The sequence below is a fragment of the Bacillus rossius genome, chromosome 5 (genome assembly GCF_032445375.1).
Source record: "Bacillus rossius redtenbacheri isolate Brsri chromosome 5, Brsri_v3, whole genome shotgun sequence".
Taxonomy (NCBI): domain Eukaryota; kingdom Metazoa; phylum Arthropoda; class Insecta; order Phasmatodea; family Bacillidae; genus Bacillus; species Bacillus rossius.
In genome coordinates this window covers 79,987,149-80,013,683 of record NC_086333.1, presented here as the reverse complement: position 1 = coordinate 80,013,683, position 26,535 = coordinate 79,987,149, and the positions used below count along the sequence as shown (strand labels likewise).

Here is a 26,535-nt window from a genome sequence, read left to right as displayed (position 1 = left end):
ATTGTCCTAGTGTCTCCCGTCAGTGAGGCTTCGTTCTTCTGAACAACTGTTGAGTGTACATTGAATCAAAGTGTTTGCTATATACATAATTGTTGAACGGGCGCTGTACAACTAGTTGTTTATAATTGTTAAGCCATTGGAGGGGTGAAGAAGGAAGGGGAGGGGTACTGGTGACGTGGCGCACACGGCTGCCAACTGCGGCGACGAGGAACTAGGCTCGCTCTGGAGACGAGCGAGCGACCCCGGCATTGAGCCTGTTCGCGGGCACAATGGTCTCGCTCGCTAACACGGCGGGAAAAACAGCGGATTAATTAACGGAAATTGATTGCGAGCGCGTGAAGTGTAGCTGGTACAGAACGGAGGAAACAGGAAAGAGACATACACAAAAAAGGGCGGGGGGAATAATTAATTTTGTCAGTACAAAAAACCATGAACGCTAGGCCACCACGCTCGTTAAAAGTGAAACTTCACACATAAGAGGCATCGGAAATTTTTTCAGGGTACTCTAATATTTGAAACACACGTAATCATGTGTTGAAAATATACCTTTATTTAGTATTGTCGGTCCATGTCTGCAATGGAATATAAGAATGAATTAATGTGTTTAGGTTACATATCTAAAATATGATACACAACCCTATTGGATATGTCTATACAAACTGTCACAATTCTAAAGCTAAAAACCGGATCAAACCTGAGAGTTCAGAGTTAAGATTTGCGAATTACGAGCTGCGAAAGTATGCAAAACTAGGCAAAGGTAGTCAAAAAGTATGGAAACGTATGAGAAAGTATGAGAATATATATAGACGTTTACGTTAAGTGTTGAAACATATACGAAATTATGCTATGCTGCTGCCACCTGTAACTGACAGTAAGATGTTTAAATTCAAAACCTTTTTAACTCCGCGTGTTTGAGCAATGTTCTCTAACAGCGCCACTCGCTGGTCACCGCGACTCGCTCTCCACCGCGACTTACTGGTCACCGCGACTTACTGGTCACCGCGACTTGTTGCTCGCCGTGACTCGCTGCTCGCCGCAACTTGCTGCTCGCCGCTATTCGCTGGTCATCGCGACTTACTGGTCACCGTGACTTGCTAGTCGCCGCGACTCGCTGATCGCCGCGACTCGCTGGTCGCCGCGACTTGCTGTGCGACGCCTCCGCCACGCAGTAAGCGCCCTGGACGATGACTCCAGCCTCGAGCACCCGGGTGACATCTTGGAGCCGGCTCAGAGGCCGCAGGGTGAGCTGCAGCTGTACTGTCATCACAGACACTGCGGGCCTCGGACCACAGACCGCACTGCCTCCAGTTGTGGAAATACTAACTAGGTTTTAATGGCGATGTAAATAACGGGTGTTTGGCGAACCCTGAGATAATTTTGCGGGTTTCCGTTGAGGACTCGAACCCGCGTTGTGCTGAGGACCATTCCAAGAGCATGGTGGGAGGATGTAGGTGAATGTGATTCGGGATCGTGGATTTAAATCTCAATGGAAACAGTTTGAGTGGCGCTGCCTGTCCAGGAGGTCTGTATGCCAAGTGCGTAGGTTGTTTGCTGGCTGGGGTGTCTAAGCCGTGTTGGCGCGAACGAGCGGCTATTGGGCAGCTCGACCAGTCAGGAAGAAGCACGGAGCGCCGTCAGGGACCGAGAGCTCCCCAGGAGCGACGCAGGCCTCACCTGCCCCGGGCGTCACCGCGACGACCGGAGAAGAAGGTTTTGAGAAGAAGGTTTTTAATTACCTCGACTCTGCGTTTTTCCTCTCCGAGAAGAAAAAAAAAAGTTTCCAGCAGAAACTTTTACACGGCGACGTCAGAGGAAGAGAGAACTTTTTATAAAATTCACAGAAATATCCTTCCGCTTCCAAAGTCTCGAATAAATTATTCCAACGAAAAAAAAAGAGAGAGCTCTTAGTAACAGATAAAAGAAACACAACAAAGAATTGTACTTTTTTTTGTTCTTTGTATTTTATATTCAGGCGACTAAGCGAGGCGCGTAGAACGCTAACTTGCCCAATTTCTCTGTTTTATACACACATACATGTATATACTCGCTGGAGAAGGAAGTTCCCAGCTCCCGTGAATATTTATGTTCGGGAGGCCGCACGGCCGGACTAGCCAGAGGACGGGGGAGGAGCGGAGGGTTGCCGAGACCATCAGTCGCCGCGGTTGGCAGGCCTGCACCGCTCCGCTAAAGCCGCGCTCCCACGGGGCGTGGGAACGCCGCGAGGGCCGAGGTCTCACGGGGCGTGCTGTCTGTCGCCAGCCAATCGCCGGCCGCGGGCGGTTCGCGAGGTCTGCGGCGCCGACGAGGTACGTGACTCTAGTTGCTCGCGGAGAGCTGACCGTCGAGGATCTCCTCATTGGGAGCTGTTCCGCGTGCGGGTTCGGTGTTCTGCTCGGACTGTCTGCTCGATCACACATCACCGCGACACAGTGTGCCACAAACTGTGTTGTCACCACAGCCACTGCGGGCCACGTGGTCCGTGTGCCAGAGCCGGGCATCGAACCAAGGACCCCGCGAGGAGTCCCAGGCTTCAGGGTTCGGCGGTCCTTCAGTGGAGAAGATGCCTCTGTTGCGCGAACCGCAAGGAAACCGGAAGAAAAGACGATGGTGGGTTAGAAAGTGGATACTTGAAAGAAAATCGCGGGCACAAAAATGGGTTTGACGTGGAGCTAAGAAACATTACGAGTGTCTGAAGGCCAGTTTGATTACCTTCAAGAACACGTTACAACCACTGATTTCCAAATTAAATAGAAATATGAGCCAAGTAGTAAGTATAAAAACAAAACTACGAGTGAATTTACGCCATCTAGCCACAGAAGAATTTTTTGGCAAATATATTAAACTAGTTGCAGTACCCGGCGTTGCCCGGGCTGAACACAGGGTAATATATTGTCCGCGAGTTAAAAAAAAAACAAAAACAAAACTGTGTGGTGGACACAGAAAAATGACACACAAATGCTGTTTGTATGTGTATGACCTATGCGTTTCTGTTTACCCATGGCAATCGGTTAAACGAGTCAGAAGTTGATGCGCTGCAGCGCCATCTAGTGATGAGTTATAGCAAAATGAATTTCGCTAAAATATTCTCAGTGTTCAAATATCTACGTATACCATTTTCCATGGCGATTGGTTGAACGGTTTATAAGTTGATGTGATGTAGCGCCACCTAACGGCGAGTTACAAAAAAAAACGGATAGCATAAAAATCTTCTCCATAAAAAAAAAACCACTTTGGTGTGCCAATTTTCATAGCGATCGGTCAAATGGTGTCGGAGTTTATCAACATCTTACATACCAACATCCTATTTTATATATATATATATATATATATATATATATATATATATATATATATATATATATATATGGTAGCATGACAGTGATGTATATCTTTGAAACTTTATCTTGTTAAAATTGTAATTTTGTACAATATACTATTATGTATAATGTTATATTAATGTATTTTAGAGGCAAGAAGCCAATGCGAAAATAAATGCATTATTTTTAGCGAAAATATGAACTTTTATATCTCAACCTGACTTGCTTGTGTTGTTGCTGCACGGATGGGCAGGTGAAATAATGGATCTCCTCACACCTAAAGACTTCTGGCTTACATGCGTCATCAGAGAGGCTTCTGGCCGCTCGCCATTAGCTGTTTCCTTCAACTCCTGACAGTATGAAATATTAATTTTTTTTTAAATTATGAAATATCTCCTGCCTGTCCAAATCCAGGAATTTTGAGCATTACAGAAATTTATTCTTTCTCAAATTTCGGTCTATGCATTCTTATAAGTTGGAACCATACAAAACCGTGTTTAATATAGCTTACAATAAAAAAAAAACAGCAAATTTTCAGTCTTGAAATTTTATTGCACGAATTTTCGGCGTACTACCTTGTTGCCATGTTACATTGGACGAGACTAACTCACTACTGAAAATCAAACACGTTTTATTTAAGGCGTGAGCCTCCCTCCTCCCCCCCCCCAACCCAATTTCCCTGGCTTGCCTATGGTGTCAGCACAAACCCAAGACTCTTCATTCACAAGGGTACAGGTCCAAGAGCGTGCTTCACTCTAGAGTTTCAATCCCTCGAAAAAAATACGTTCCGCCAGCGAAGGAGACTTCAGTGGTTTGTGTTACGTCAACAACTAGCGAGCATCAATGTCGGTACTGCGACAAGATTTTCTCAAATAACAGTAATGCTCGACGACACGAGTAAAGAGAATGTGATAAAAATCCTCCTCGCAAATTGTTTAGCTGTAAAAAATGTCACAAGCAATTCTCAAGAAATGATAAGTTGAAAAGACACTTGAAGACGTGCAATTATGGCCGCCGCGAAACACAATCCAATATGGCGGAACAACAATCCAATCTTTACCCAGAACCCAGGCGCAGGACATACTATTATAGGCTACGAACGACTTCCTTATCGACACATAAAACTATCTTTATTGGTGGTCTTATATCTTTTATTATTATTATTACAAAGTATTGTAACAGTCCAATTAGGGACAGAGGGCAGGGTGAGTCATGCCGTAGCCAGGACCTGGACAGTCAACACTCCAGACTTGACAGGCATGGTGGTGGTATTTTCACTCTCTAATTAAAATAGACCCCATTGTAATTTGAAAGTCATGCATAGTATTTATAAGGGCTAAACACATGTTTTCATTGCAATTTTTAAACATGAAACGGCCAGTATATATTCTTGGAAGCACTCCAGGGCCTTGCCTTTATCTTCATTTCTCAGTCATATAATGTTATGGTTACAGCTCAGATCTCATTGTTGGCCTATGCACGATGAGAAGATTGCGCGCCAGTTAAAAACCACGCACTTAGAGGTGACACCGCGTTACAAGCACCGGCCAGCGTCGCACTTATCAACTCGCACTGCAGTGGCCACGAAAGCGGCAGGTAATGAATGCGAGGAATGCGATATTCTGGTGACCCTCGAAAGGTCATAGCGAGCCTCAACTCATCTGGTGCACGTCTGCTACGGTCAGCGTCCCAGCGTGTCCGCCATATTGCCTGGTCCGGTCGCTAGGAGCGCTCTCAGCACGAGGCAGGGAGGCGGCGGCAACAACGCCTGACCGCACGCCAGGCCTCGAGTCGCTTATTTCCCCGGAGACTACAGCGCTTCTGGCGGAGGAGCGAGGCACTCCAGGCAACTGGACTGCAACAAGTGCCCGCCCGGCGCTGCACGCTAGCTTCACCTGTGCAACCATGAGCTCCCGAGTTGCTCCTGCTGTGCGGCGCACGTGGAGTCGGTTTCAGTTTGCGAACTGCACTGAAGGAGAGAGAATGTCTGTCTTCTGTCCGTCCGTCTGCTTAGCGCGGAGACGACATCTGACACATTCATCTTCCAGGGTGAGTCCTTTTGCACCCAAAAGATATTTTTTTTCGCAACATATCTTAAATTTTTAATTTCTTTTTTTAAAATCTATTTTGGAACACGTTTCCTCGATGTCTTCATGATATCCATGGTAACGACCGTTTCATTGTTGATGCTTCCTATGTCTCCATAGTAACGGCCGTGGCAATTTTTTTTGTTTTCTTCGTAACTCGGCAACGACTACTGCATTGTTGATGTCTAGTTCTCTATCGGATCTTAATCCAGTATTTCTGTAATCATTATTGCCATTATACTAACACTGTATTGTTGGCGAATTTAAGGGCCCCGGGAAACTGCTGATCCAATATGGCGTCTGATTCATATTTATTCCCATTAAACTTAATTCTAAAGATATTTCTATTTCCTAAATTGATTTTTAAAAACTATGTTTGGATCTTTTTTTTTTTCATAAAAGACACGGAAATGGTATACAAACAAGGTGGTGAGTCCATGCGTATTCTACCTGAAGACTTCCAAAACAAAGCGCGGGTACATGAGCTAGTACTTGACATGAAAACTTACTGTTCCCTTAATTTCACAAACACAGCTTGCAACTTCCCCAAAAGTTGTTCTGCCACTTCGATACTCTATGACAGTACAGTTCACAACATCTACTATGGTTGTTCTGCCACTTAGATGCTCTATGAGAGCACAGTTCACAACAACTACAACGGTTGTTCTACCACTTAGATGCTCTATGACAGAACAGTTCACATCTCCCACAGTTGTTCTGCCACTTCGATGCTCTATGACAGAACAGTTCACATCTCCCACAGTTGTTCTGTCACTTCGATGCTCTATGACAGAACAGTTCACATCTCCCACAGTTGTTCTGTCACTTCGATGCTCTATGACAGAACAGTTCACATCTCCCACAGTTGTTCTGTCACTTCGATGCTCTATGACAGAACAGTTCACATCTCCCACAGTTGTTCTGCCACTTCGATGCTCTATGACAGAACAGTTCACATCTCCCACAGTTGTTCTGCCACTTCGATGCTCTATGACAGAACAGTTCACATCTCCCACAGTTGTTCTGTCACTTCGATGCTCTATGACAGAACAGTTCACATCTCCCACAGTTGTTCTGCCACTTCGATGCTCTATGACAGCACAGTTCACATCTCCCACGTTGTTCTGCCAGTTCGATGTTCTATGTTAGCGCACACAGTGTTTTTTTTTTCGCCCGCGATTATTAGGTTAGCGCTGCTGCCCCGCGCTCGCGGTGACGGCTGGTCGACGGGGATAGAGGGGTGGAGGGCTTAGCCGGTCCTGGTTGTTTGTCAGCCAACTGACAACTTGAAAAACATTTGTGCAGGGACTAACGGGCTAGATTTTACGTGAGTGGTAGCGGGAGAAAAAAAAAACAGCAAGCTTTTTACATTGGACGACATTTTCATTACGAATTCAGTCTGATGTACTACAAGCAGGGTAGTTGTGTCACAGCAGCACAGCACGTTAAGTAATTACTGCTGGAAGAAAAAAAACCAACAAAGCAACATCCGTTGCGGAACCCACACATCTGGTAACTAACAGCTGACAAAGCTACGCCTAACTGGGCATACATAGGTGTGCAGAGCTTCATAAGAAACCACTTTAAGAATAATACCCAAGATATCCCAACAGTGTCTGTTTACAAAAAATTGGTTGTCTGTAAAGTCGGTTTACGGACGATAGTTTAACGTGACAACGTCATAACAAAACATTGATGAAATTATTGCATACTTTATGAATAAAATTGAATCATTTTTTTTAATAATAAAAGAATAAATACTTGAAATTATACTAGTAATCAGATTTTTAAAATGCAAGAATAATTAACCTTTATTGCCGAAATTGTTGTTGTAATAAGCAATGAAAACCACATTAACTTTTCACTTCACTTTATAAACAGTCGAGTGGAAGAGAGATAGATGCGGCGCAAGCGTACAATGAGCGTAACGGGACACAGCGTAACGGAACAATGCGCGTAACGGGACAGTTTTTCGTGTGTGCAGCCGGCGTTCATCGATTTAGTAGACGTCACGTCAAAAAGTATGAGAGAATACGCTGACGGCGGATGAGTAGTTCTTGTTCCATTTTTTGTTCTTGAACTGTATTTATAAGACAGTGGAAATGGCTAAATCGCGTGTTTCAGCGTATTTTTTGACATTTAAACCTGGTACGGATTTTTTAAGCACTCAAGGAACTTGCATATCACTTAAACATTCGTTTCTACGCCATACACTGTAATGGATACCGATCGCATTTCATAGTTGTCCTATTCACGCCTTGAGCTTATGTAGAGGCGACACCGCGCTAGAAGCACCAGCGAGCGTCGCACTTATCATCCCTCCTCACAAACGCAGATACATCCCTGTGAGGCCGGATGATAAGAGCGACGCTCGCTGGTGCTTCCAGCGCGGTGTCGCCTCTAAGCGCAAGGCGTACACAAGGCAACTGTGAAACTTGAGCGATAAACATTACATTTTATGTAGAGACCGGAAAAATTCGCGAATTCATTTCGCGATAGGCTAAAATACAAATAGTTATACCTCAGTGCTACCTCTGCTATTGGCTCACAACTCACCTGGATGACTCTGGGCCAATGAGAAACACCCAACCAAAGCTTTATCGAAATCACAGGCTGCTACGTTGGGACGTCTCACAAGACAGCAGCCAATGAGTGGGTGGCATTTGACCGAGTGTACGCAGAACTATGGAGTTCATCCTGGAGGTCATTGAACCCGCGAATTTTTCCGGTCCCTAATTACCTATATGGCGGGAAAACGAAGATAGAGGTGTAATGCAAGAACCTTGAGTGTTTTCAGAATTTGTACTGGTTGTTTTTCAGCCGTTTGACACCTTTTCTAAACAACATACAAGTCAAAAACTATTCGCGGGACCCTCGGCGCAATATTAAAATTCTTTTCGTAAGCAGACACCACTCGGGTACCTTTCTTCCTGAAGAGCTTCGCATCGTGTGTGTCCCCCGGTGGCGGGTTGGGGGGGGGGGGGGGCATATCAACATCTTGTAATCAGGCGAGTAGCAGTTCTTCTCCGACGCGAGGACAGGCAGCGCTTCTTACTCCGCTGCAAAGTTAACTAACGGGCTGTGTTCTCGGAAGTGATCTCACTCATCACTCGCAGCTGTGTTCCTCGAGTGTCAGAGGAGGGGGGGGGGGATGTGGATGGGGAAAGGAGGAGTTGATTATGCGAGGGTCGATTTCAAGAGCGCTGAACTCCTCGCCCAAGCTACTGCGCCCTACATCCAGTTAATTACTTCCGCTCTTCTCCGGGACGTGGGCCTGCCCGTGACTTAGTTAAATCACCTGCCGGTAGAGTTCCCGAGTGTCGCGGGCAATATGGCCGGTCCGCGTGGGCGCCTGCCAGGTGTTCACTCTGCGCTGCAGCAGCAGCTTTGAGATGCGCATTTAACTGCAAAATACTATAGGTATTATAACAAATTGGTTGTCTGTAAAGTCAGTTTACGGACGATAGTTTAACGTGACAACGTCATAACAAAACGTTGATAAAATGATTGCATACTTTTATGAATAAAATTGAATCATTTTTATTGAATTATCACTATTTTATATGGATAGGAACAAGGAGTGAAATGAAGTCTACAATTTAATTGATAAATTTACTTTTATTTGCATTCATTAATTCAAATAAGTTTATTACTTTAACGAAGAGATTATTTTAACTATAACTTGTATACATGTTTGCTGTTTATCTTCTTCCAATCTGTGTTATTCTGTTAAGGATAGGACGATGATAGGAAAAGTAGGAAACGAATGGGAGTGTTTCAAGTTTAATGTGCTTCGAAAAAGTCAAATCGCTGGTTGTTCCAGTCGAGTGGAACAGAGATAGATGCGGCGCAAGCGTACAATGAGCGTAACGGGACACAGCGTAACGGGACAATGTGTGTAACGGGACACATTTTCGTGCTTACAGCCGCCGTTCATCGATTTATTAGACGTTGTCACGTCAAAAAAAAACGCGTGGGTTAAGAGCGCGACACAAAAGTTACCAAGTGGCGTAATAAACATACGGAAGCTGTTGAAAAAATAACAACATTGATTTGGAAATTGAAACAAGTGTGTTTGTTAACGTCACTTGACAGGTTCTTGTGTCAAGATACCTGTCGCTAATCAGGCGCTGTGCTACTGCACATGTGAACGTTTGAGTCCCGCCTACACGGTGCGCAGAGCTGCACATCAAACCACGCGATACAACTGCTCGAGATGTCAGAGCGGTGTTTGCTTTTCAAAATAATTTAACAACACGCTGAGGGTAAATGATATGTTATATTTCCGGATTTCGTTTTAAAACTTTTATATTTTTAGAAGAGTGGAAAAAAAAAATTCAAACATGTATTTTTAGAGCACTCAAGAATCTTGCATTATACTTTAATTATTAATTATCCCCGTAAAATTTTATGATTATCATCCGAATACCGCAGTGGCCCCATGCACAACGTGAAGACTGCGTGCTAGTCCGAAGTCTCGCGCTTAGAGGCGACACCGCGCTAGAAGCACCAGCGGGCGTCGCCCTTATCATCCCGCCTCGCTGACACTGATACACTCCTGACTAGGCGGGCCCCTTAATGCGGTTAACTACAGTGGCGGATCCAGAGGTTCACTTCGGAGGGGGCACTCTAGGATTTCAGAACAGCCAAAGAAAAAATGTCTTAAAATTACTAAATTTGTATTTATTCTACTCACACTAAACATAACATCCAACCACCAGATTTTATGATTCTACAAGAAATTCATTAATTATATTAAAATATTTTATTGGTTTCAGAAACAATAATTTTTGTCGGCAATATTAATCTAGCAGACTACTGGTTTTCCGTGGGGGGGGGGGGGAACACTTGCCCCTGGTGCCCCCCCTTGGATCCATGGTGGTTAATTACACGTGAAGTTCAAACAAATCCAGTATTTACAGGCAGGCCAGTGTTGGGGCGTGTGCGGAAGGATTTGCGGATCACAGGTTCCCCCCCACAGGTCACTGGACACGCGGCTATGTTTCAGCGGCTCTCGATGCGGCAGTTCCGCTGTTAGTCGTCCTGCGAAATGGCCACTCGCCGTAAATTTTAACCGAGCTGAAAATTTTCGCACCATGCGCTCGTGCTGTATAGTCTCGTTTGAATAAATAAAAAAAGCCTATACTTCATACTCGACGGGGGCAAAAAATAATAATGATACTTCCTTTCCAGCCGCGCGGGTGTACGGGGCGATTTACTGTGCATATAATGGGAGTTACACACGTGAATTCATTTCAGTTAAGCTTCGCACTTCTGCCTCTTCTTTATTACCTCTCGCTGTGCCGATGTTCGGCCGGCGCTTTTTTTTTTGTGCGGCCTTCCGGGTCGCCGACTAGCAGCAGCGACAGTGTTGCCAACTGAGCGCGTGTCCAGGTCTCGTCTTGTCGCGACGACCCGTCTCCCGCCAGAAACACGGGCAGGCGACATCACGATCCCCGCCATGTCGATGACGACTTACGTGAATTAACTCCCTATACAAACCTTCCCATAGACGTTTTCACTTCAAAAAAAAAATTAAAAAGTTTAAGTTATCATCCTAAGCGTAGTCTCAGGCACCAACAATAGGCATGACGTGCTAGGAAACGGAGGAGGTGGCATCCGCCGGCCGTACTGCATAGTGCACACTATATCAGTCATGTGCCTTGTTTACAAGTCCTTCCCCAGTGTCCAGGTGCTGCTGGTGGGGGGGGGGGGGGGTAAGCGAGGGCCTCACCGGGGACGCACCACAACGCCGAAATACACTAACGCCGAAAAATGTCATTGCAGGACTGCCACAAAAGTTAGGTTAGGTTAGACTAGGTTAGGTTAGGCTAGGTTAGGTTATGCTAGGCTAGGATAGGCTACGTTAAGTTAGGTTAGGTTATATTACGCTAGGTTAGGTTAGGTTAGGTAAGGTTAGCTTTGATTGTGGTATTTCGGCGTTAAGGTACATTTAAGAAACACACACAAATTCATTCAGTTATTTCGGTGTTGTGGTACACAGCAGTGTTCCAGCTGTCGGCGTTGTGGTCAATTTTGACATTCGGCGTTATGGTATTTCGGCGTTGTGGTAACGACCCGGCGGCACCCACCTCCTGGGGCGCGCGCCCCTGGTCGCGAAGAGGACCTGGCAGGAGTGCCTACCGCCGCCAGGCCCTCCTCCGTGTCCTGTGCACTCCGCATGTCCGTGTCCAGGGTTCTCCCTGTGTCCGTGCATAGTTCCAAGCTAGTTTAAGATAGGAGAGTTAGTGACCGCTAGGGACCGGAAAAATTCGCGGGTTCAATGGCCTCCTGGATGAACTCCACAGTTCTACGTACACTCGATCAAATGCCACCCACTCATTGGCTGCTGTCTTGTGAGACGTCTCGACGTAGCAGCCTGTGATTCGATGAAGCTTCGGTTGGGTGTTTCTCACTGGCCCAGCGTCATCCAGGGGAGTTGTGAGCCAATAGCAGAGGCAGCACTGAGGTATAATTATTTGTATTTTAGCCTATCGCGAAATGAATTCGCGAATTTTTCCAGTCTCTAGTCATGGCGCCCATCGCTGCCATGGCTGGCCAATCCCCCTCCTAGCACACGATGCATCATGCGACCCTCTCCCTGCATGGCTGATCCCAGCATGACCAGGCGTATAGGCACACATAGGTCCCTCCCTAACCCGGAACCCCTCCTACAAATACACTTAGTTTGAGTTAGGTTAGGAAAAAAATCTTGATGTTACAGCGAACTGACAGAAATGTTTTTATTTTATTTTCATAATATTATATTTTCTACTCAGTCTGTCTCGTAAAATCGATCTGAAATGACGGTGAAATAGTTCTAAAACTACAGAGATCACGGGAAAAAAAATTCTCGTTACTTCAAATAAATCTTGGCAAAATCCAATATTGGCTAGTTTCCTACTTCGTTGCTGTAGGTAAAATCACGGGTGTCGCTTGACGTACAATGGAGGTAAGCAGTGACGCGTTTTCAAAATTTCTCGTCTAACTTACGCAGCTTTACGGATAACTGACCAGCCAATTTTTTTATAGCTAGCAATTAGGTTTAAAACAGACCCCTGGAAGCTGGGTGGCGGAGGAACACATGGCTGCCAACCGCGCAATGCTAACTGCAGGTCAGATTCACGCAGACTCCACGCAGCACGGATCCGAGCATCGCAACATGATACATCTTAATATGCATAGATATTGATTCCAATATTTGCGATGTCTTTATACTTTTTTTTGAGTTGATGACATTTTATTTACACAACTGAGGACGTGCAATAGATTCTGTCGTATATAATACTAGTAATAAGTACAGTGTGTTACGCTACACTGTCTTCCGGAGAATTTTAAACTCTAATTGTCCTGGGATCGGCCTTTTATATCTACTAACACTTCGAAAGAAGACGTTGTTAACTTGGAGGATCTTAAAAGGAAAGCGCTGAGCTCTGCTTGTGGAACGAACGCTGTTGGAACGCACCTTGCAGCGAGCAGCAAGTGAACATCAGCCGCGTCACTCACTGGCAGGCCTGGGGCTGGTCTCTCATTGCTAGAGACCTGTAAAATTCGCGATTTCAAATCCCTAAAGAATAGACTCCATGGTCCTCTATGCACTCGTGCAAATTACATCTGCTGATTGGTTGCCGACTCGTAACACCTGTTGACTGGAATGATCGTTAGAGACCGGAAGAATTCGCGAATTAATTTCGCGATAGGCTAAAATACAAATAGTTATACCTCAGTGCTGCCTCTGCTATTGGCTCACATCTCACCTGGATGACGCTGGACCAATGAGAAACACCCAACCAAAGCTTTATCGAATCACAGGCTGCTACGTTGGGACGTCTCACAAGACAGCAGCCAATGAGTGGGTGATATTTGACAGAGTGTACGTAGAACTATGGAGTTCATCCTAGAGGTCATTGAACCCGCGAATTTTTCCGGTCTCTAATGATCGTGAATCGCTAATTCTTCTGTTAAAGATTTTTCATTGGCCCCCAGAGTCCTTTAGATAAACTGTGGCCCAATCACTGAAGCAAAATAATGTCAAAAGTATTTGGACTCTAACCTATCGCGAAATGAACCCGCGAATTTTACAGGTCTCTGCCAATGGCTCGAGAACCATCAGGCGGAACCCGAGCTGGTACATCCGGCAGCACTCAGCAGGTCGATAGTTCGACTGGACCTCGACTCGTGAATCAGTCCAGACCCGAGCAGTAACTCCTGTTCCCTTCTCCCTTCCCGCACAAGGGCTGGAGCAACTCCTCAGAGCGCAGGCAGCCACTCTCCATGGAAATGTGTTCGAACCTTCGAACCACCCCTCCTTTTTTTCCGACTGCTCCTCTCTCAAAATGAAACATTAATTTTTCCCTGAAGCCCTCTCTTCGCGGGAGCGTTGAGGCTGGAGAGGGTGTTGGCAGCGAGGGGCAGGTCTGCCCGCGAAGCAAGAGAGAGACAGAGAGAGAGAGAGAAAGGCAGAAATGAGATAAGGAGACGGCCGCAGAAGCAGGAGGATGTAGAAGTGATGATCAAGGTCCCAGGAGGGAGGGTGGAGGCCTCTTGTACGGACGGCACAACCAATAGGGCCACAGGAGACTTATACATATAACGATTTTTTTTTCATGTAGGTCCACTCGATTTTGGACACACAGTGCGACCAACAAAAAAAAAAAGAAGCATGCAAGCATGTACATCCTCTTAATCTAAAAGTACCGTGTTGTTACGTGTGGTTAGGGTAGTGATAAATACAAAATAAAATAGAGATCTGTTTGAAATACAACTAAGTAATTTCGTGTTTAAAGTATTTATTTTTTACTAGCGACCCACCCCGGCTTCGCACGGGTGCAATGCTGATACTAAATATATTACAGAATGTCTTTATGTACAACGTTCACAGCTTGTCATTAGACGCGCCTTTTATAGTCACGCGCTGCCAGCCCCCCGGCCGGTACCGCCGCAACCGCTATGTCCCTGCATTTTAAATCTGTAATATGTTCGAAAATATTCATTTAAATTACATGCTGTAAAGGGCCATATTGATCTATATTAAATGCACAATGTATTTAAGGTACTTAATTGGATAAGTATTAATGCTGTATTGCTTAAAATCTAAAAAGTAAAGGATAAACAATGATTATTGTGGGTTTATCCCTACGAGATAGACATATACAATCGCGGACCTTTTTGTAGACCTTTTTAAGGTGTACAATACTGTAGTACATTATTTTGATCTATCTCGTAGGGTTCAGCCAGCGATATATATTATACATATAAACCTTCCTCTTGAATAACTCATTCTATTAAAAAAAAAACGCACCAAAATCCGTTGCGTAGTTTTGAAGATCTAAGCATACATAGGGACCGACAGGCTTTGGGAAGCGACTTTGTTTTATACTATTTATTATATTATTTATGTACTTAAACTAATAAACATGTTTTCTGGGAATGTTTTTCAATAATTTTAACAGATTTTATCACGAGATATCATGTGTTCAATAACCGAGATGAACTGACTATATCGAACTTGCAAATTCCACCTTATACGAATGTCTGATATACAATTTCCGTATTCTTTAAAAATAGAATCGAGATCTGCAAGCAAAAAAATAATGAGTCTTTGTAATTTTTTTTCTTGGGAAAGAATTCAATTCGTTTTAAGGCCATCTTCAGTTGTTTGTAAAGTGTAATATATGTTTAATTTCTGCTTGTTCCGTCATAATATGCGAGCTATAATTGATACATAATCCAATACTGCAAACATATTTCATTATTTTGATTTTTTAAAATTATTTTGTGGGAGTGAATAAAGGGGATATCATAATTTAGCATTAAAAGTACCTATAATAATTATTTATGTTCATTTGTCACACGACATAAAAATAAAAAATAAATATTATCTTTTAATATTAATTTAAAAGTTTTTTTCCTCGAAAATGAGTGCTTATTCCGTGAGCACAATGCATCTTACTGTGGTTTCGAAATGGGCAGTGGCTTTGCCAGAAGAAAATAAGATAAGAATGGTTGGACATATTCTACAGCATACAAGGATGGTAATTGAGAGGAAGAGGACGAAAACATACGGTTCTAGTAAAATAACAAAGAATGTGAAGCAAAATAAAAAAGATACAGAATATGGTCTTTAGAGAAATATTGAAAGATTATTCAAGGTAATGGAAATTGAAAGATAATTTTGAAACAATAGTATCATTCCTGACATAATGCTAATATTTATCTATTATTATTTATCTACATAACATACTTGGTTGCTCAATAGTTATTATAACAGAGATTTAGTGTTTGAACCACACACAGAAATATATATCTGTAAACATGTTATATTCGGTTTGTTAAAATATGAGACCTTTTTATTAAATATCTGTTTCATTGCAAATATTAATTATTCAAAACGCAATAAAACACTCGGTATAAATAAACAGCACGTACAAACCTAACATAATGTAGGACATTCCTAAAAAAACTTAATAATTTGATAGAATAAATAGTGTAGAAATTAAATTCCATATATCTGAAAGTCTTTCACACCAACTCAAAACTATTCTTCCCTGGACTGAGGCACGAAGTGTGGACGGAGATGACCGAGGCACTGGCACACTCTCACAAACATTCTCACCAACACTGTCACCGACACTCTCACCAACACTTTCACCGACACTCTCACCGACACTCTCACCATTGTCACCGACACTGTCATCGACACTGTCACCGACACTCTCACCAATATTGTCACCGACACTGTAACCGACACACTCGCCAACATTGTCACAGACACTGTCACCGTCAATGTCATCGACACTCTCACTAACATTGTCATCGACAATGTCACCGACATTCACCAACATTGTCACCGACAATGTCACCGACAATGTCACCAACACTGGCATCGACACTGCCACCGACAATGTCACCAACATTGTCACCGACACTGTCATCGACACTGTCGCCGACACTCTCACCAACACTGTCATCGACACTGTCGCCGACACTCTCACCAATATTGTCACCTACACTGTCATCGACACTCTCGCCGACTCTCACCAACAACTCTCCAACACTCAGTGACAGCCAGGTAGTGGATATCTTGCCGACAGGGTAGGAATAGAGACGATGACGTCACTAGAGCGACGTCTCTCACCCAGCATGCAGCGCGCAGTTGTCGATCGGTGGCACCCTTCCCCTCACGTCCTGCCGTATGTTTGTCATTCACGCCAAATATATCACCTCTAGCTTCATTTGCTTCACGAATATTTATATTTTTATGATACTAAGCTTACCCATATTTACCGCCTCAAGAGTGGAATTTCGTGATGATAAATAAGCCTATGTGCTAATCAAGCACATTGGCGTCCTCTGTTCTAAATTTTGCCCAAAACGTATCGGTAGTAAAGACATCATTGAGTACCAAATATTTAAAAATAAAACACATAAAGTTTCAAATTTAATACTAGTGGCTGAATACGTCATTGGCGGGCTCGATTTAAAGTAAGCAACAAATCAATGTAATACGTTGAGTCACGTATATTTTTGTTTTTAATAATATTATTCCCCTATCTTACATTTTTTTTAGCAAAGACTAACATCCGCAGTATAATTTAAAATAGATATAACATAACAACTGTCATGCAGTAAGAAAAAAAGCGAATATCCTGCTAACGACGGACAAGCATAGATGTCGAGTCTCAGTTCACAATATCTTCCCAGATGATTCATGGCCACACGCCAGACAAAAAAAAAAACGGCTGCTACATTTTCGCTACAAAGTAGTCCTGCGGATTTAGCGTGATGTGTGGGCCTATGTGCCTGGAGCACTCCAACATTTTTCTCCTGTAAAAAGAATAGTCGTCGGCAGGTTTAAGTTGTTACTTCAGTGCAGGAAACGGAACGCCGTGATGCCATGTATCACTACTGTGTAGTGCCGTTCCAAGCCGCAAGGTGGAAAGCAGGCAGTGTTACCAGACGTAGCCGAATTCGGGTACACATAAGTAAATTACTATGTCTGTACCAGGTACCCAAAAAGATACACTGGGTTCGCAAATGTACCCGAATTCAGGAAAAAATAAAAAAAAATAGTAAAAAATATTGAACGATATTCACTTGGAATGAAAAACCAACTAAGGTGGTAAACAGTCTTTGCCCTGACCATAACCTACTGATAATAAAAAAACCGCCTTTTGACGTGACAACGTCTAATAAATCGTTGGCCGCCATCTGCACGCAAGAAAAAGTGTCCCGTTACGCACATGGTCCCATAACACTGTGTCCCGTTACGCTCATTGTACGCTTGCGCCGCATCTATCTCTCTTTCAATCGATTGGAACAACCATCGATTTGACTTTTTCGAGGCACATTAAACTTGAAACACATTAACATTCGTTTCCTACTTTTCCTAGCATCGTCCTATCCTTAACAGAATAACACAGATTGGAAGAAGTTAAATAGCAAACATGTATAAAAGCTATAGTTAAAATAATCTCTTCGTTAAAGTAATAAACATATTTGAATTAAAGAGTGCAAATAAAAGTAAATTTATCAATTAAATAGTAGATTTCATTTCACTCCTTCTTTGTATCCATTCAAAAATAGTGATAATTCCATAAAAATGATTCCATTTTATTCATAAAAGTATGCAATCATTTTACCAATGTTTTTTTATGACGTCACGTTAAACTATCGTCCGTAAACCGACTTTACAGACAACAATTTTTTTAAAAAGCCTCGGCTAGGCTTTGTTTCTAAGGGTCTCTGGAGAACCACAGGATCTGGTTTCAGATACTGTCAAGAAAACAGCAGGGCAGTGGCATCTGTATCAGGGATGTGTCTCATTGAAAACAGTCTCGGCTACACTATTAAAGCACAACACAGATTTACGTTACCGTATTTACATCACAGGTAATGTTAACAACCATTCTACACAAACCTTTAGACCTGGAAATTCCATATTTTACACGTGGCCGGAATAGCAGTACATGTTCAGCGTTGACATTATCCCTCCTTCCACCTCCAACAACCCGACAAAATTTTAAAATCCTACGTACGAGCGTTGGCAACAGAGCCAATATCGCATTTAACCTATAATTAGGGGCAGGTATTTTTTCGCGAAAAAATCTGAACAATTATTAGACTGCAACAAGGTATACTCGCACCTATGGTTTCTTCCTTGTGATTGGCGGCCGTCTGCGAGAGAAGTCGTTGCCTTGTCCGACCGAGCCACTCAGTACGCGTTTACTTCTGCACTGAATCACTGTGATTGTTATTGTAACAATCGATATGTACCTGGGAGAAACTCGCCCAATCACGAAACACAGACGATGCTATGTTGTTTTAACTTTCATCTTGTCTCAAAATCTTTTCGCGAAATCTGCATGCCCCTACCTATAGTATTTTCTGTTGGCACGCTATTGTGAGATTTAACAGGACATTGCATTTGATATTGGTGTTGAAGAAGACAGCATTATTTTTTTGTTTCCGTGAAAAATGAGAACATTTGTGTGCCCGAAAGAGCCCGAACGTATGGGTGAGCGGGCCGAAACTGCGTGTGCCACGGTTGGTAGCACTGCAGGCTGTTCTCCTAACGAGCCGGGCAATCAGCGGGCCCGAGAGGCAGTTCCCCGGGCGGGACTCGAACCACGGCCCCCAGGGGGCGTCTGCGCAGCTCGGCCAGCCAATCAGGGCGGAGCTGACTTGCCCCCACGGCGCCATCTGTAGTGCGACCCATCTTCAGATATCAGCGCGCGTTGTGGGTGGGAATCAGCTCTCTCTTCCCAGTGCACTAGCGCTGTGCTTGTTTCGATGTGCTCTTTTGCCAGACATACTTCATAGAGAAAAAAAAATAAAAAATTACACATTTTTTAAAAATTCATTAAATATATTATAATATTTATTTAACAGTGTATTTTGTAAAAAAAAAAATTAATGAGAATTTCGGAAAAAAACATTTTCCTGCTGTCTTTCATGAGCATCATCTAATAGTATTTTATTTTTTTTTTAATTTCTAATAATTCAATCTTCAAAGGCGCCATCTAAATTTTAACTGTTTTTGTCAAAAAAAGTTTATTTTATTCAGTATTAAAAATTATACTATTTTGAGCATTGCACGTAATTTTATGGAATGCCTTGTTATTAAAGTTGACGGAGTACTATAAATAGTTTCTACTGAGTTTCTACTGAGGAGGCAACTGCTCCCTGATGATGGCGACTGCAATGTCGACCGAAACGTCGGTGAATTATTCGCCAAGTACACGGCTACAACCCAGAAGCCAAGCTACACCAATATTTTTTTGTAGGTCATAATGACCAACATTTTAATTATACTGTCAACAGACAATATTTTATGGTTTTTAAATAGAGACCGGAAAAATTCGCGAATTCATTTCGCGATAGGCTAAAATACAAACCGTTATATCTCAGTGCTGCCTCTGCTATTGGCTCACAACTCACCTGGATGACTCTGGGCCAATGAGAAACACACAACCAAAGCTGTATCGAATCTCAGGCTGCTACGTTGGGACGTCTCACAAGACAGCAGCCAATGAGTGGGTGGCATTTGGCCGAGTGTACGTAGAACTATGGAGTTCATCCCACAGGTCATTGAACCCGCGAATTTTTCCGGTCCCTATTTTTGAACAACCAACGAATAGTAACATTTGCGTTATACATGCTGTAAGGGGTCAGGCAGGCAGCCGGGCGCGCAGCCCAGCTGTGCGGGTTGCCTCACTCCGTCACCGCAGGGGCGATGATGGAGCAGTGGCGCGGTCACGCGGGCCTCGGTCGAACCACAGCGGCCAACATCCGGCAACACGGCGCAACAAACACCCGCTCTGGCAACCCGGCACGAACAAGGAAGCTTTCCTGGGTGGCGTGCAAGTTGGAACTACCGGGGAAAATTATTACAAAAATCAACTACAGTTATTATCAAACATATCTTAACAACTTAATGTGGTTTGAGCTTCATTGTCGCAAACCATTGAGAATTGAGTTAAGGTAAAAAAAGTGTTAATTAAAAATAATTTCGTATTATACCGAATCATAGCAGTGAGTCAAGTTTATATTGTTGGTTAATTGAAGTAATTTTCGTAGATCGTATGAGTCTGTTTTTGCGCAACTCAATATCTAAGAGGGCTATCTTTGTACAGATGCCAGTCCAGATTGCGCGAATAAAAAAAATACTTAATTCTTCTTGTTATATTATATATATAATCTATGAATATTAAACTTGTTATTGGGACTTTCGCGGAAATATTTATTGATGAAAGATCGCAAATTGTGGTTTATCTATTCGAAATATATAATATTATTATTTATTAGAATTAATAATACGTACATACACACTCACTGCTTGATTGAAATATAATGTTTTGCAAATATATAAGTTAAAATATAAAAATATTTTATCTTGGTTTTAAAAAAATAAGGGGCTTCTACATCATTGAATTCCGCTATTGTTATTCGATATATTATTCCATTTCTGGCGTTGTCACGCGTGCGACAAACTAGCTCCCCCTTACCCCTTAATACACATTCCTTATCACACAAATTTCCCCTCTCTCTTCCCCCTCATTAGTTCAACTTCTCTCTCCCCCACTCACTAGACACCCCCCCTCTTCACCCCCCATTTCACTAGCTCACGGCACCCCCCCCCCCCTCTTCTTCAGCCTGACCTTACTCACTCTTTCTCTCTCTGTTTCTGTTTCTCTGCCAGGCAAGAGGAATGACACAAGAAAGGACACGAGTATCCAAAATTATAAAATATTAGTCTCACCTCGAAGACTTCTCGTTCATTGCACGCTGATTTCGCTCATGCCTATCTAGGAAGAAACTTGAGAGTTTGTTAGGTGGGCTGTTCAATAACAGGCGAGTTATTACATGTATATATTTTATATCACAATGCTGTATACGCGCTTGACAGAGAAATGGTTTTCGTCAAATTACGCTGCGATGAAGAAGAAGAAAAAATTGCCGTGACAATTGAGTCGTAAGCCTAGGCCGCGGAAATGTACGACCCTTGCCGATTGTAATCGATAGACAGAAGTCGACTGAGTCACCGGGGGTCCGTGCTGCTGCGCCGTGCCGTGCTGCTGGCTGTCCGAGGTTTGCACCGTCAAGGGGCCCCTACATGGACACGGGCTAAACCCTGGGCTCATTCACGTGGGGGTGTGACATGACGTTGCATTAAGTAAGCAGGTTCGGTATAAAACAATAGAGAGTGTGGTCAAAAAGATGAGAGTTGAGCTGGTCGGAGAAGCATATTTCGGGGAGTAGTCCGGACACGAACAACCATTTTTGGTGGAGGCGCCAGGTAAACTGGTACCAGCTGCGGGCGCGAAAGGTGCATGACCGAACAAGTCGACACGGTAAAGGTCGAGAGGCCAGATAAGACAGGGCGAGAGATTATATACTTTACCACACAGAATATAATACAGAGGGCGAGCGATGACGTCTCGGCAACAATGGCGCGCGGCGCGGACAAAGACCCTGCAGAAGCAGCGGGTGTCTCGGCCGCACTGTTTCCTGTCGCCCGCCGAGTTCGCAACTAATTAGTCCCTCCCTCCCTCCCTCCCACGATGGTATCGTGTTTGGTTGGGGGGGGGGGGGGCTGCATGATTTGTGAGGCAATTTGGACTGCACAGGCCGTGCCTTGAAGACCTCCCCTCCTGGAGCGCCTCGTTTATTAATGAATAGCCCTCCCGGGGCCTGAGGCGGGCCCCACGGGGCCCCAGGGAGTTAGGCCCTGCTCGCGGCCAGCTGACGTCTCGCGAGGTAAGGACCACAACACCCAGCTCCAGCAGCAACGAGACACGAGGTGTCTCACTCGGCCTAGCGGAAACTATACTGTGTCGAAACTCCTGCCTCTGCCAGAAACCGATGCCAACTGTTCTAAAACAATAAACCTGCCAAAGGAAAACAAAACAGCGGAAGTATTGATGACGTAGAGACCTGCAAAATTCGCGGATTCACTGACCTCTAGGATAGACTCCACAGTCCTTTAAATACTCGCGGAAATGACACCTGTTCATTGGCTACTGACGCGATGAGACGTCTCGACTAGGCTGTCCGTAATTCGGCACTTTCTTGGTTTAGTGTTTCCCATTGGCTCACAGTTTCCCCGGTTAAAATGTGGGCCAATCGCAGAAGCGGAACGAAGGTATAGTTGTTTTGATGCTAGCCTATCGCGAAATGAATCCGCGAATTTTGCATGTCTCTATTGATGAGAAGTTACTAAGTATGTGGCAAAAACTTGCAGCTATGTGTTTAAACGATTCCATTGTTCAAAGCTGAAATTTTCCCTCGGATGCTCTACGAACCACATTTCCGATAGAACAAGGTGATTTTTATTCAAACGCCCTAAATTAATTAAGTAGTTTGGTCTTTTTTTAAGATACAACTGCAATGCTTTCTGGAACAGGAACTGAAAGGTAACATTAACCTGTGACTACAGCAGAATCACTTTGAGTGTTAATGCATTTAGAATTTTTTGTGAACAATGTTAAGATTTTTTCCTTGTTAGTTTATTCGATCTCTAAAATCAGATTATAACAAGGTTAAATAGGATGTATTTATGTCTCCAATATAAAACAAATTTTTTCAAGGTCAAGGTCATCCAAGGTGGCCGCCGTGACGTCACAAATCCAAAATAAAGGCCGGTGATTGACCCGCTCCCAGCTCCCTCTCTGACTCCTGTGCCAAACCCCCAATCCACACTACTTATAAGTTTTAAAATATTTATAATTTTAAAAATGGGTCAGTGACTCGCAGACGCTTTACAAGTGAAAGTTCACAGATGGAGGGACATGAAACTGTATGGTACAAAATATTTAAATCACTTCAAGTGTACAAGAATACAAGCGTACAGGCGAGTGCGCAAGTATGCGAGTATATAATAACATGTACAAGTATCCAAGTGCGGAAGTACGCAGATGCACCAAGTATCCAAGTGTGCTATAAAAGCAAACATGTCATCGGCACGTAATTTAATAGCTAAAATGTGATACATAAATCTGCCTTCAATAAGTACACACTGGAGGTTCACCATCGTGACAATCATGGCGACGAAATTCTGCAAAGAGTCTTTCAGCTGTTCGACTCTCTACTTTATTACATAAATTCCTTCCACTTTACTGCCATCGAACACCCCACTTCCCAACGCTGCACTTTTCGTTTCTAGTTACGCTTAGGTCTAAACTTACTCAACTGGTATCAAAAAGATAACATTTTTTTTAAATTAATACTTTGCTAGATTGTGCTATTATGCATAAAATAAATTTAAAATTCTCTTGATCTAAATATTTAATTAAAAAGTGTTTTTTTTTTGCAGTTTATTTATTTTTCAATTTTGTAAGGTATCTACCTGATGAATTATTCTAAGAACCTGCAACACGTGGAACTCTCAACACATATCCTCACATACTCACGCGAGAGTCCTCATTGCTGGTAACAATACAAGGTGTATTGCGTCACGACTCCCGTAACAGTTTGCACGCAGCAATAAGAACTCCAAGTTGGAGATCATTTTTTTATTAGTTTTTTTTCACACACACGCACAAAAAAAACATACACACACGATGTCACAAAGCCAGGCTAGCTCTGTCCACCGGCCGTCTCAGTTTAATATCGCCATCTTGCTACGTCCAGGGGGGGGGGGGGTTGGGGGGGGGGGCAGGATACGTATATTTCCTACCTTCTTTTGTTTCCGACTGCAAACACGTCGTTCCCCAAAAGGACCACGACACCCACTGCTTCTCCCTGCGACAGTTTGAACAGACCTCTCTCTCTCTCTCTCTCTCTCTCTCTCTCTCTCTCTCTCTCTCTGCTACTGCTGCTGCTCTTTGCTTGAACGCTGTTTGTTCCATTCACTCGTCTGTTCGGAGTCGCAGACAGGTCTCTGACCTCACAGCAGTTGCTATCGTAATTGGTCTCCAGACTGTAGTTCTATACAGTCTCAAATTCACCTCTCTTCAAGTGTACGTATATTATATATAGTTATATACGTACAGCACACAGTTATCGAGGAAACCCCGATACTGAGTCTTGTTTATTTACCAGTTCTGTTACGCCTTACTTCTAAAAGCTTCATCACGCGTATCCTTGACTAAAAACAAAACTTTTGTCTGTTTTGTGAAGTGAAGTTCCACCATCCAAGACGACAGTTTTAAAAGTAATTAAAGACTCTACTTTATTTTTTTTATTTCATTCATTCCTACCTTCAAACGACACCAGACTCAGAGTGTGGGTAGAAAATAGCCATTTGATTACTACAACTAGTCTTGTCATGCACATGAAAGTTATACTTGAGTATGCAATGTTCTAAAGTCGTGTGCAATATTTTGTTGTTAGTACGATCACACGAAATTTTCAGTGGTAAATTTGGAATACAACTAGATGAGGTTTCTTTTAAATAATCTCTACTATGAAAGAAATAAGTTTTTTTCCGAAAATCTCTTATATATGCTCTCTAGTCGTCCTAATATAGCCAAAAGCCTTTTAAGTGTAACTTCGAACAATTGCAATAATCACCTTCACAATGTTAAACAAGCACGTTTATTAAACATTTGACTGATTTTCAAATTATATAAATACTAGCTGAAATACCCGGCGTTGCCTGGGCTAAACCCATCGTGAAGAGACTTCCTGTAGAAAAATAAAGTCTCACAAATATCACACTGCAATAGCCGTTGCCATGGAGACGAAGCAAGCATCAACATTAAATTGTGTAGAACTTATTTTTGAAAAAAAAAAAAAAAAACTGGAATTTAACACCCTCGTGGACCACCCCTACCCTTCCCCTCCCACCAATTTTTTTTACAACTAATTGGACAGCATATGTTCTCCATGAAAAAAACCTTAGCTGCGTCAACGTACAAGACGATCGGTTAAACAGTGACGGATTTTTTTAACAATCTTATGCACACGTACATATACACCAACATTTATATATTATATAAATTACATATATGAAAACTTCCAACAAATGAACAATATCACAATAAAATATATTTTTTTAACTTTATAGGTTAACCATACAACATACGTAAAATAACAGTAAATATTGACTTCATTGATTAGCTTGGCTTCTGGGTTGTAGCCGTGACCTTTGGCAAATAATCAATCCGACGTTTCGATCGACATCGCAGTCGCCATCATCAGGGAGCAGTTAGTTACCTTTCTGAGGTTCTTACCATGTGACTTTCTTAATCGAGATGTAAAAAAAATTATGTCAATCTATCAAACGTTTAACAGAAATATTTGATATACTCACTAAGTAACTAAGAGTGGACCCAGTACTTTACTCTACCTACCAACATATGAAGTAGTTACATGTAAAAGCTCCTGGATATCACAGTAGCTCCTGGGTAGTACTTTCCTCTACCTACCTACATATGAAGAAGTTACATTTAAAAGCTCCTGGATAGCACAGTAGCTCCTGGGTAGCACAGTAGCCCCTGGGTAGCACAGTAGCCCCTGGGTAGCACAGTAGCTCCTGGGTATCACAGTAGCTCCTGGATATCACAGTAGCTCCTGGGTAGTACTTTACTCTACCTATCTACATATGAAGTAGTTACATGTAAAAGCTCCCGGGTAGCACGGTAGCTCCTGGGTAACACAGTAGCTCCTGGGTAGCACAGTAGCACAGTACCTGCGGCGGGCGCGAACACGTTCAGGTGGAGGCAGTCCTCGCTCTGGCGCCGCGCCGGGGGCGGGCGCTGGGGGCAGGCGGGCCCGGCTCTCGCGGCGGCCCTCACGCCGCCCCACGGCGCCGGTGCCCGCGTGGGGCCGAGGCGCGCCGCCCCCAGCGGCGGCGTGGCGTAGGGCACGCCCAGGTAGCGCTCCACGGCGCGCGGGAGGCGGCCGGAGGCGGCGAGCAGGGTGCCCTGCAGGCCTCCCTGGCGCGTGGGCACCACCCGCCCCCCGCGCGCCGCCGCCGCCGCCTCCAGGCAGCACAGCGCCGCCACCAGGCACAGCATGCTCTAGGGCGTCATGGCGCCCGCGCGCCGCGCCTGCGCACACACGCAGTCACACTCTCTCTTGATGCAAGCCATTGCTAAGCACATGCATGTACAACAGTTGAAACGAGACAAAAAAAAAACACGACAAAACGAAAAGACGAAACAAACGCAATAGTTTTCCAGTGTCTG

General features: G+C 43.6%; 1 protein-coding gene across 1 annotated transcript in view; it reads right to left on the bottom strand.

Moving 5' to 3' along the window:
- The window catches only part of LOC134532313 (neuroligin-2-like), a 60,735-nt gene extending 34,371 nt beyond the window's left edge, over positions 1-26,364 (bottom strand). The window contains exon 1 of the mRNA XM_063368732.1: positions 26,037-26,364. Within this exon, the coding sequence (XP_063224802.1) occupies positions 26,037-26,364 (328 nt within the window). The remainder of the gene's footprint in view (positions 1-26,036) is intronic.
- Between the last annotated feature and the right edge of the window lie 171 nt (positions 26,365-26,535).